We start from the raw sequence: 12,417 nt of genomic DNA on the forward strand, positions 1-12,417 counted from the left end.
TAAACGTAACACTGCTTGTGTTCCACAGGCTGTACGTTTAGAGAGCGGATGGTCGGAGCGGGTGCGCTACATGGTTGTTATCTACACCAACGGCCACCAGGACACAGAGGAAAATATCGTCCTGGGAATGGACTTTACAGACAAGGACAGGTAATTAATCTCTCTGCCGCCTTCCATTTAGCACATTTGAATCTGATTATTAGATTTGTTTAAAATGTTATTCTTCAATCTTTCTGACCCTCAGTAAAAATTGCTCTATTGGGATGGTGCTACCACTGTGGAGTGATACCAACATACATTTAGATGGAGATGGGTAAGTCACAGTTTGTCCTTGAAGGCAATAAGATTTAGTTGGCCGTATATGAAACACACTCCACCTTGATTGTGACTTAATAGTTTCAGATTTTCAACCCTGGCTCTCCAGCTGCATCCTTGTACATGTCAGACATGTTGTTTTTTGGTTGTTCTCTAGCTTTTGTTTTTACTGACTCCCTGTGGCAGAGGAGTGTATTACATGCATTTTATGTGTGAGAACAGTTCTTGCTGACCTGTTAACATTGTCTCTGTAAGCTAGAGGAATGTTCCACAGATCGGCGTCCTGAATAGTCCCACGAACGAGCCCCAGTCCAGTCTGTGTTTACATCCCCCGGTCTCACTTCATGTCCACCCAAACTAATCTTCCCTCTTCTCCTCCTCCTCCTCCTCCTCCTCCCCATCACCAGAGGCTTCAGTGTGAACACAGCAGGGCGGTCACATGTCTTCAAGCCTGTTTCTGTGCAGGCCATGTGGTGAGTGATTTGTTGATGTTTACCTGGGATTACTGTTGTTTGTTTATGGTGTGTGTGTACTCGTATAAGGACAGTGTTCTACGTTGGATGAGCTATCTTAGACACTTACACCAGGTAGATCAAAACAGTCAGTTTTTAGAGCATGTGTACGACCTTAGAGGTATGTTGTTCAAGTTCATTTGAGTTGTCAGATTTTTTTAATGTCTTACTCAGTTTGCTGCCAGGGCAAATTGGAATATACAGTAAATCAAAAGGCATTATATAATAGTGAAATCAACCCATTTTTACATCTCTTGGAAGATTCTCTAACGGTGAGAAATAGCTGACACTTTTGTCCAACATTGTGGCTTTTTACATGTTAACCTACTGTAACATAAACAATTTTCTTTAACAAACATATCTAGAAAATGCCTACAGTTTGTTTATTTTTCATTCTAACCATATCCACATAAATCCATATACACATAGAGCACAATGAGATGTTATAGTATTGTTTGGAACTACTGTTTCTGTCATCCCTGTTGGCATATGTAAATAAAAGGGTTGGACATTAATCTGATTTTCTTGTTGCTGAAATTTGTGACTTCGTGAATATGTAAATTACAACTTGTAAATTTGTTTGTTTGTTGAGGTTTCTCTGAATTTGTGTGGATGCTATTTATCCCTTACTTTCAGCTTGTCACTGAGAGTAAGGAGAATAGTATTGTTACTCTTAAACTTAACGATTCCTTAAACTTAGAAGTGTTCAGTCTCACCCATCTAACAAATTAAAAACTATTTGATAGAAATAACAACTATCAAACACTGGATATTCATTTTCCACTATGTCTATTAGAGCCACTGTTACCATACACTGCCACCTGCTGGTCAGTTATCAGCATTACCAACAAAATAAATCTGCCTTGTTTTTTTCCTGAGATTCCTTATTTGCTCTGTTTCTATCACAATACACCCATCTTGTGAATAGTGACTTTTGATAGTCAAGCCTTTTCTCTGTGTCCTGCAGGTCTGCCTTGCAGGTCCTCCACAAGGCATGCGAGGCGTCGCGCCGGTTCAACTACTTTCCAGGGGGCATCGCTCTTACGTGGATGGCCTTCTATGAGAGCTGCATCAACTCGGAGCAAAGCTGCATCAATGAGTGGAACACTATGACAGACCTGGAGACCACCCGGCCCGATTCTCCCACAATGTTTGTGGACCGGTGAGACCTTACAGGCTGCTTCTTGTAACAACAGTTTTAGTGAAGAGAAAATGTAGGAAAATCAGGCGTTTACAATACACACACCTGACATAACTATCCCCAAATAGTTTTCACAGTTTCACCTGGCCAAACAGACCAACTGCTGCTGAGTTGCTAATATACCTGGTGTGACCTAAGAATAGATGTTAGTGTTTTTGACTCTGTTGTCCCTTTGTTACTGTCTTTTGTTTTCAGCTGTAGAAACATGAGCAGAGTCACACTGTTATGCTAATTTTCATTCAGGCGGCAGAAATGATGTTTTGACTCCTTCTGTGCAGGCCAACAGAACGAGAGAGAACAGAGTGTCTCATTAAAGCCAAACTACGCACCATCATGACATTTCAAGACCTGGAGAACATCACCTCAAAGGAGGTATGTGTCCCAAATTAGCAGCTCACCAATTGATCTAGATCTCTCCATAATATTGTACTTGAAGATTTTAGAAAAGATACATTTAAAAACATGAAAATATGATTTTACAGTCATTAATTGTACAATTAGAGTCCTGTAATCCCATTTTGCTTGATATCTTTCTTCCTGCATGACAGACCTAATTTTTATGCATTTTGGAAAAACGTATTATGTAAATGTCTTTGTTTTATGTCTTTTGAGTTTAGCACACAAGTATTCCAGAGAAATAATTCAGAGTCACCTTTGTATTTTGCATAGATACAATTTAAAACATGAAGACAAAAATTCAAACAAAAGTATTATTTGATGCATAATTGTGGGAAATACACTGTGGGCTGTGAAATGTTTCTCAGTAAGTAGGACTAAGGAGGAGAGTTTTGTTCTTCAGTAAAGATCCAGTGTTGTGGGAAGTAAATTGTTTCATCTTTTATCCTCGTCCTCAGATCCGTAACGAGCTGGAGCAGCATATGAGCTGTAACCTCACAGAGTACAAGGAGTTTATAGATAATGAGATGCTTCTGATTCTGGGTCAGATGGACAAGGCTACACCTATCTTTGAGCATGTGTACCTGGTGAGAACAATTTCTTTGTGCCTCTTATTACTTTATGCTACTTTGATGTGTTCTTATATCGCTTTCAAAATGTTTTCTCCACTTTTCCTCCATGCTAATATCTAAATAGTGTCACTCAGTGGTTTATATTTACATCACTGAGAGTTTAGTCTTTAACCTTATAGTAAAAGCAATTATTGTGATAAAGTTTGTCTTTTTGCGTCTGTAGGGCTCCGAGTGGAACGCTTCCAACCTGGAAGAACTACGAGACTGCGGGTGAGCTGATAGCTTAACACTAACATAACATGTTTTCCCTGATTTAATCCTAAATGTATTATTCTTATATTGGAGTACATCAATTATACATGTGTCTATTTGTACCTGAAATGTACTATTCTCTGTAAATAAGGTATATTTATGTTCATGTTAGATCAACTCTAGTTGTATTTCAATAAATGATTTACTGCTTGATGCATTGATCTGTTTCAGCTCTCATTTGATTAAGTCTGTTACTACAAGATAAAACACAACTTAAATCTGTTGAACTTTCCCAACTGAGTTTTCTACACAATTAGTTTCCTTCATAATACAAAATTGTGCATTAAAAACAGCATTTTGAAAACTGTAGTAGAACTGTGTCTTTCTGATCTTCAAAATCCACATGAAAAATGAATCCATGCTGAAGTCTTGACATACAGCTCTTAGTTCAAAGAGCAAGCAAAATGCACTGCATGTATGATTTTAAAAGTGAGATATGCAATGTTACAGTGCCAGTATGAGCCAAATACTATTTGCAGAAAGTGTTGGTTCACATGTCAATATTGCCTTGGCACAGTGCTGTGGTTGTTTTATCTAGTTAGGAAACAGAAATGGAGCTGCACACTGTATTGACAGCACTCAATACATTCAATAAAGCAATATTCCAATCTTAAATCTTAGCTTTTGACAGGCAAGTCATAAAACTATATCAAGTTATCCTGTTCAAAAGACAGGCTAGCCTCTCTATGGCTTTCAGTCAGTAATTTAATGAGTGCAGCAGTGTCTATAGTCTGATTCTCCAAACAAATACACTTCTACACATTTAATGAGTAACAGTTAAACTTGTAAGCCAAAAAAGCTAATGTATTATTGTTTGTTTTGTTTTGTTTTGTTTTTGCAGAGTGGGTTATATTCTGAATGTCACCAGAGAGATTGACAACTTCTTCCCGGGGATGTTCTCTTATCACAACGTCCGTGTGTACGATGAGGATGCTACCGACCTGCTGGCCCACTGGAACGACACCTACAACTTTATTGTCAAAGCAAAGTGAGACCCCACACATAACAATAATAATGTGTTCTTAAAGTGCATTGGAGAGTAAGTGGGGGGGCTGTGAGGGAGAAATAACTGTACAGTATGTACATTTTAAACTGACAGACTATTATCCAAGAAGTGTTTGATCAGAAACAACAGTCAACAGAACTGTGCTTCCACAGCACTTTGGTATTAATAGGGGGAATTTTTCAAGTCATCACAATTTGAGCGGCTTCCATCAAGCTTGCCCCCCAAGTACAAGGCCGTGATCACACAGCACATATTTCTCTTCTGCCCAAATGCAAGACACAGTTGTGAGCTGAGAGAGTGGAAAAACCAAAATGGTGCAATCACCCTGGTTGCTATGCAACTGCCTAAGCATGTTAAGCTGAAGTAAAAAAAAAAGATGTATAAAAATAAAAAGGTTAAGGCATGTTAAATGTGGTGTGCTCACAGCTGAAAATCAGCACATACACAAATAAACACATCTTTGTATTTCTTGAATTTAACAAAATATCTTACTGTTACTACATGCTTCTGCACACTGTACTAACTACCATCAAAATTATCTATCAAATAGAATATATATATATATATCTATATATTTTTTTCTTTTCTTTCCAATAGGAAGAACAGTTCCAAGTGCCTGGTGCACTGTAAGATGGGTGTGAGCCGGTCTGCCTCTACAGTTATTGCCTATGCAATGAAGGAGTATGGCTGGTCTCTGGAGAAAGCGTACAACTTTGTCAAGCAGAAACGAAGTATAGCTCAGCCGAACGCTGGTTTCATGAAACAGCTGGCAGAATACGAGGGAATCTTGGATGCCAGGTAAGCAAGTTTACAGTTTCACTCAAGTTTTCACTGCGCTCAGCAGCTTGCAGTTACCTGGGTGTTGTTTTTTTTTTTTTATTTAAATGCAGCAATGAGCTTTTGACATCTTTGGGGCTGTTACTTGATTATAAAAAGCTGCCTAAAAGCTAGTAGCCATTACATACATGCAGTAAAACATTATACTGATGCTTTTTAAAGCTTGTCAGTCATTTTCTCCACATGTAAACAACAGTATACTTTGGCTTCACAGTAAACAACGCCACAACAAACTATGGAGGCCTGAAACCGATGAGGAGGGGTCGGATGATTTGCAAGCCTCCGGCCACTGTGCAGGTGGGGAGGGGACACCAGTGCTCAGAGAGGAGGAAGCCTGGGGAGGCTGCGGGGCGTCTCCCTGCAGGGGTATGGGTCTAGAGATGGAACCTCTTGACTCTCTTAACTACAATTACTACTTCAGACGTTTGTCGGACTCTGCACTAGACAGTGAGCCCTCCACCCCAGTGCGGGGGCCGCCTCTGCTGGGTATGGAAAGAGTTTTCATTGAGATCGAAGACGTAGAGAGAGACGCCCTATTGGAGGACGAGGGCTTCCCCATGGCCCACTTAGCCTTGCCTGGCGAGGGCACGGCTGCTCAGACGTGCGGGCGCCTTGACCCCCTGGAGGACATGAGACTAAGGCTCGAGTTCAGCACTTTGGAGGAAGAGGACGAGGAAGAGGCCAAGAAAGAGGAGGCTGAGATGGCAGCCTTGGCTCAATCACCCGGAAATTCAGAGGGGAGGAAGGCAGGGGAGGAGGCTGAGAGGAGGGAAGAAAGCCGGTTAGGCTTAGCCAATCTCAACACAAACAACAGCAACCGCCTAGCTGCCAAGCGCAGCTGCCCTGCGGCCTTTGACGTGAGTTGAGAAAATATAGTTCTCTACCTGTGGTTAAGTCATGTTTTGTGTTAAACTACACACTTTAAAGCTACTTTTGCACAAGAATTATTTGTAATATTATCATCTTAACATTTTAAATATTCTGCTTGCCACTGACCTAATACTGCATTCTGTCCTGTTTTTCCTCCGTTTAGGACAGTGCTAGCACAGGAAACCCTTTAAAAGTGAAGCCCTCCTATCAATCCTGTAAAGACTGCCTGCGTCTACCACAAGGGCGGCGCTGTGACCGTCCAGCAGGAGGCCGTTCCCACCGCCTTAACCCCTCCCGTCACTGCACTGTCCCCTCCATATGCATAGATCCGCCGGGGACCATTTTTACTTCCACCCCAATTCTACAGTCTCTGCCAGCGCCCGCAGTTGTCCCGCCTAACTTGGTCCAGCCTAGTAGTCATCTCTACCGCTGTGCCACCTGCACCCCAGATGTCCCACTAGCCAATCACCAGAAACAGGTCTCGCCCATGAGCTGCGAGGAAACCCCTAATGACCGCAACTCAGTTGAGACAGAGGACATGGACGAACCGCAGGCGGATGAGGTGGAAGAAGAGACGTCAAGGGAGGGTGGTGGTGCAGTGGAGCTTGAGGAGCAGGGCCTAGCCCAGCTGCAAATGCCAGGACTGGGGATAGAGTTCGGTCTGGAACTGATGCGACAGAGGGCAGAGCAGCTCGAGAAGCTGCCAAGCTTAGCCATGGAGGGCCAGCTCCCAGTGGGGCCTTAAGAGAGCGGCCTAAGCATGGATGAGATGGAGGATGGACTACCTAAACCACTATGATGGCTGTGGGCCTTTAGATGACTGGCACTGTGGTGTTGTACCAGAAACAAAAAGCTCTCCTCAGACCTGTACTGTCATGTCCTGGCCTCATAGCGCCACTGTCACAAGCAGCAGCAGCCCTCTCTGCATTTACAGTGTTCTGTTATTGTCTGCTGGCATTAAAATCCAGATGAGGCTGGTTGTTTTCACCATACGCTACAGGCTTGAATGCTTCTGGCAAGGTAAGGACTGAAGACTTTCCGGTGTCCTCCACTTGTCCCTGAACTGGTCTCTTTGAGCCCGCCTGCCCCACAACACATGCAGGATCATCAGACCTCCACACAGCCCAGTAGAAATGAGCGTTAAGCTGCTATTTTACCCTCAACTGGCAGGTTTGGCTTATTTCCAAAACAGGACAGTGGTGGTTTGTAAGATCTGGTTGTTGTGAACATCTGCCAACTTGGTAATTCCTTTCTGACTCCTGAGAGAACTCTAGCTAGCACTTTGATGTTGATGAAAAGAAAAATACCCGAAAACGCTTCTGTCAGTGTACTGTATGTTTCTCAATCCAACTCATCAACAGTATCCATGAAGGAGCTCAATGAATGTCTGCAGTTGAGCCTGTTGGAGTTTATTCACTATATCTTCATGTTACCACTGACAACTGAATCCTCACTTACCTTCACTTACATGTTCCCTGCCGCAGCTGCTTTTTGCATCACGAGAGGGCATTTCATGTGAAAGCATAACTTTTTTTTTTTCTTTTTTTTTTTTTTAAAAAAGGATGTGAGCAAATGTGAGCAAATGTGAGCCTTCTTATGCCTCTTTGTAAAGCGTCGTACCTCGGACCACAAGCATCTCGGGACTGTTTTGGTCAAAGACTGTTCTGTTGTCTCTGCTCAGCGGCTGGTTCAACCTGATCTTTTCCATTAAAGTTAATGTAATCATGTCCTTAAAGTGCTCAGTTTAGCTCACGCATGACTTTGCAGTATTACAAAACATATCTTAAATGCGCTTAGACAGAAAACATTGAAGTCATCTCTAATTTTCAGAGTTCTTGAACAATGGAAAAACTTTTGGCGGTATTTATGGCGTAATTCAACCTAACCCTTCCTCTTATCCCCAAAAGAATGACAGAAGAATACTGAAGAAGTACTTTTCATTTATTGTAAGACATATGAAATTAAGAAATCAAGAAACATTCATAAGCGTAAATGTCACTATTTTCCACTAATGGTCAGATAATTTCTGACGTAACCAAAGCCATATCATGACACTAGGTCCAGTTCATCACTTTCATGATTTAAGATGGCAAAGACGTTTTCTTTGATATATTCTTTTTTTATCACTTTCTTACCCAATCTACATCTGGGTAACTTCTCCGGCTACCTTTTAAGGTTACATGTTGAAAAAACCTAAGACTACCTTTCTCTACACCTACAAAACATTTGCAAAGGCACACTAATGATGTATAGATTTAGCACTTGAGCACAATTCTAGCATCCTTTCACACAGTGCACAGACATATTTCAGATCTATAGCTACATTTCTTTAAAATTGAAGTGAACTGAAAGGAGAAAAAGATACATTAAGAATTAAAAATCTTAAATCTGCTTCAAAAGAGGTTTAATTATTTGTTTGCAGTGTAAAGCTGTGAGTATAGTTTATTTGACAACTGAAATACTTAAATTTATTGTGTGAATTTAGAAAAAAAAGCTCAAATCACAGTTTACTACACTAGATTTCCTTTATTTTAAATACATAACAAAATCAGAAAACTGCAAAGCCGAGCCAGCACTCACAGGTTTTAACATCTCAACTATTCTACCACTACAATCTGTTTCTTCAAGTTATTTTCTTTATTAGTTATTTGGAATTATTTTGTACATGTTCAGACAGCTTCAGGCATGTTTTTTAAACAGTTTTGTAAAAAAAAAAAAATAGTGCCACCAATCCAAAGTTGCTGTGCCACAGGCAAGTTTTTCTGTTTGGTCAATGTTGTGTTCTTCCCGTTTTTGGCACGCTGGGTGTGCTAGAAAGGTACTGAGTGATGCCTGTTTGTATGCAAGAACAGCACATACAAGTGTTATTACTGTGTTTAAAGAGCTGAGTGCTTCAGAAGAACTGTGCAAGGAATGAATGCAAATTATTTAAGCATCTCAAACCATGAGGTAATTGTATATTTTTTATATATTTTGTTTTTTTCTTTAATTAGATCAGTAGACAAACAACAGTGCATCCTCTGTTCCCTCTCCTCCCTTGACTGGATCTCAGGGAGCTGCAGGCTTGCTCCACTAGTTAGATTTAAATAATTTGGTTTTGCCTTTAACCTGTTCTTTCCCTCACGTGGCCATGTAAGCATGATGTAACTTAACATTCAGCAAAGTTGTTGACAGCAACTGGTGAGACGCCCGTTTGAAACTGAAAAAAGCTGCAATTGCCATAAGTTTGTTGTTAAATATTGCAACTATAATAATTAAGAAATGTTACAAAGTGGAAAGGTTGCCAAAGGCTGTGAAAAACAGATTAAAGGAATAGTTCAAACATTTGTGAAATGAGCTTATTCACTCTGTTGCAGAGAGTTAGATAAGAAGATCTGAGAGTGTCTGTCCGTTCAGTATGAAGCTACATCCTGGAGCCAATTAGCTTAGCTTAGCATAAAGACTGGAAACAAGGGGAAACAGCTATCCTGGCTCTGTCAGAAGGTAACAAAATCCACCAACAAGCACCTGTAAACCTCACTAATCAGCACATTATATCTCAACCAGGCGCTTTTTACACTTCTAAGTGTTAGCATTAGTGCTATTAGATGGATTTTTTTATACCTTTGGATTGAGCCAAATTAGCTGTTTCACCCTTTTTCCAATCTTTATTCTAAGATGAGCTAACCACCACTAGCTGTACCTTCATATTTACCATACAGACATAATATTGGTGTCATCTCTCAGCACGAGAGTGAATAAGCGTGCTTCACAAAGTGTCGAACTATTCTTTTAATATATCATGAATCTGATTCTAATTTAAGCCAGTTGTTCTCAGTGTGTTAACGCTCTCGACAGGTGGGCCTGATCAGGGTGCTTAACATTCGTGTGAGGTTATACGCACTAAATCCTTGTGTTCCCAGACCACAGCACTATGTTTGCTTCATGTTTTGGGTTTGTTTTTGTATTTAAGTGCCTTAACCTTGGCCTTAGCTCTATCATAAAGCATCACGGCTTTGCAAAGTTTTTGTGTGTGTGTTGATGGTCTGGCTTTTTTGTACATTAATTACCCTCACTCCCAATAATAACCATGCTCCTGGCAATGTATAACTTGGCACATAATATAATGTATGCAAACACACATAAGCTCATTCACAGCAGCCTCCTCCTCCCTCCCAACACACACATAACTGATGGACTTCCATTTATTAATAGCCTATATTAATATCGTATTTGTTTGATATTGTTGAAACTTGTGGTACACTGTATTGGTTCAATAGCTGGCTGAAGAACCTTACTTGCTGGAATGAGAACTATCATTGACATTAAAACATTAGATAGGATTGATTTAAGTTTTTGAAATTTACCAGTCTGTATATATTTTTCTCTACAATTTGCTATTGAGTACATTAGCTTGCAGATGTGGTCGATATTAAGAAAAGCACGGATAATGCTACTGTGTATTGAGAAGTACTCATAATTAAGTTCTCGTGTTTGTACCACTGCAAAAAATGACTTTGGGCCATCTCTAATTTAGGCAAACATCTTCAGGCTCTATTAAAAATGGCAATGATTAATTTTTTTTATCGCATTATTCCCAGGCAGCAGGCGTCACACTGACAATCCTACTTAAGAGCCAGATGTTGAGGACTTTGTGAGGAAGGACATTAAGACATATTGTAAGTTAAAAGGGGATCCAGGCATTTATAGAGTGTATTTATAGAGCACAAGTCTGCCCCAAAAGCATGTGAGCTTGTTTGGACTGAATGAGTGGAAAATGTAGAACATGAAAAACCTACCTGGGAGTAAGATTTTGTTACGTTAATTGTTTTTTGTTAACTTTTGTGTACTGTACATTGCCAATGTTCATGTGTGATGCACTTTTTTTACATTTTGTTAAAATGATGTAATGTTTATCATGGAAATAAACCATTTCCTCTGCATAATCTGTTTATCCAGTTCTGTTGATTGTTGTGCACGTTGAACAATCTTGTTCTGTAGAATCCTCAAACTAAAGAAATAACTTTGTATTTATCTTAAAATTTTACCCCCCAAAACATTAACAGGATTTTTTTTTTTACTATTTCAGTACTAGAGAGAAGACATTTGCATTACCAAATGAAATATTGCTTCTTTGGATAGTAAGTGGTATGAAAGCGTGCACTTTATTCCTTATAAATTCAACTTTTCATTCATAACACGGAGAATATATTATTTTTTCCTTTAAAAGTTACGTAATATCACTATAAGATAGAAAAATATGAGAGAAGTCAGAAAACTGCAATTTAAATCGTTGATTAAACGCCTCTGTGTGCCTCTGGTTTTGACATGCTCTTTTAGTTAAATGGACAGGGCTGAGAGCTCTCTTATTGAGTTAGTCAAATGAAGTCATTCTGACATCACGGGGCAGGTGACAGCTGAAGGAGAAGATCTCCCAGAAGGACCAAAGGCGTACAGGACGGAGGGAAGGCAGAGCATCAGTTTGAAACACCAACCTCAGTAAGTACCTACTTACTCTAATCTCGTGCCCTGCAGCCTCCTAAATGTCTTTTTGTCATTGTAACTGTACTTTTTATTAGATAACTTCCCAAACTGCAGACAGTTAAGTTCTTTAAAAGGGAAGTATCTATAAGAATAGCCACTATTGAATCCCACAGTACTGTAACAACAGGCCAGAAGGAGAACTTAAATAATAAAGTTCAAGCAAAAGTTAAGATTTTCTGCTTTAATAAAGGAACAATCTCCATTTAACGTGTCAAAAAGTGCCATGTCTGTAATGTATATGGTCATACCGTACACACCTGTGGTTAATAATGATGCATTATTATTTATTTATTATTATTCAAGTCACAGAAATTGTTAATTATGAGCTGGTATATTGCATTAATCCACCGTGCCACCTTAAAGCAACAGCACATTTATCTATTTTATGACCCTAAGTCCTGCCTTACAGAATGCTATGAAAATTTTACTAACTAGATTATGCATCTGAACATCATTCTGTTGTACAGACTATTTGCATTTGAGCTACACTACATGTCATACAGTTCATGCTCTAAAGGGCTAGCAGGTTATTTTATTGGGAAAAACAAGCCCTATCCTAAGACTGAGCTAATAGCTGGTGTACTCTAAGTCACAAGTCTCTTATAATCTGTGTGCTTACTGTTGGACGCATGAGAGACATAAGAATTGGGAATGGAAAGAGAGATAGAGATAGATAGAGGGAATGAGAGACGGGGTTTCACAAGCCAATGTCACAGATGCCTCCCACAGCTGCCATTATAACACATACGTCCCAAAATAACACTTCAGATACACTAAAGCTGCAAGCGCATACATCTGTCAAGTTGTTGGATTGTTGTGAGTCATGTCATACCAGAAAACCAGAGCTGTATTTCAACAATGTCAGCCAGGAAC

General features: G+C 39.9%; 2 protein-coding genes across 3 annotated transcripts in view; one reads left to right on the forward strand and one right to left on the reverse strand.

The window, feature by feature from the left end:
* The window catches only part of ssh1b (slingshot protein phosphatase 1b), a 47,455-nt gene extending 36,509 nt beyond the window's left edge, over positions 1 to 10,946 (forward strand). Inside the window, exons 5-15 of the mRNA XM_067575303.1 lie at positions 29 to 150; positions 245 to 313; positions 723 to 788; positions 1,795 to 1,989; positions 2,307 to 2,400; positions 2,883 to 3,011; positions 3,220 to 3,266; positions 4,150 to 4,296; positions 4,912 to 5,112; positions 5,366 to 6,008; positions 6,185 to 10,946. Coding sequence (XP_067431404.1) covers positions 29 to 150; positions 245 to 313; positions 723 to 788; positions 1,795 to 1,989; positions 2,307 to 2,400; positions 2,883 to 3,011; positions 3,220 to 3,266; positions 4,150 to 4,296; positions 4,912 to 5,112; positions 5,366 to 6,008; positions 6,185 to 6,766 — 2,295 coding nt within the window. The 3' untranslated portion in view covers positions 6,767 to 10,946. The remainder of the gene's footprint in view (positions 1 to 28; positions 151 to 244; positions 314 to 722; positions 789 to 1,794; positions 1,990 to 2,306; positions 2,401 to 2,882; positions 3,012 to 3,219; positions 3,267 to 4,149; positions 4,297 to 4,911; positions 5,113 to 5,365; positions 6,009 to 6,184) is intronic.
* The window catches only part of LOC137171343 (uncharacterized), a 34,094-nt gene that overhangs the window by 11,966 nt on the left and 9,711 nt on the right, over positions 1 to 12,417 (reverse strand). The gene's annotated exons all lie outside the window — the stretch shown is intronic.

This window comes from Thunnus thynnus, chromosome 19 (genome assembly GCF_963924715.1).
Source record: "Thunnus thynnus chromosome 19, fThuThy2.1, whole genome shotgun sequence".
Classification (NCBI taxonomy): Eukaryota; Metazoa; Chordata; class Actinopteri; order Scombriformes; family Scombridae; genus Thunnus; species Thunnus thynnus.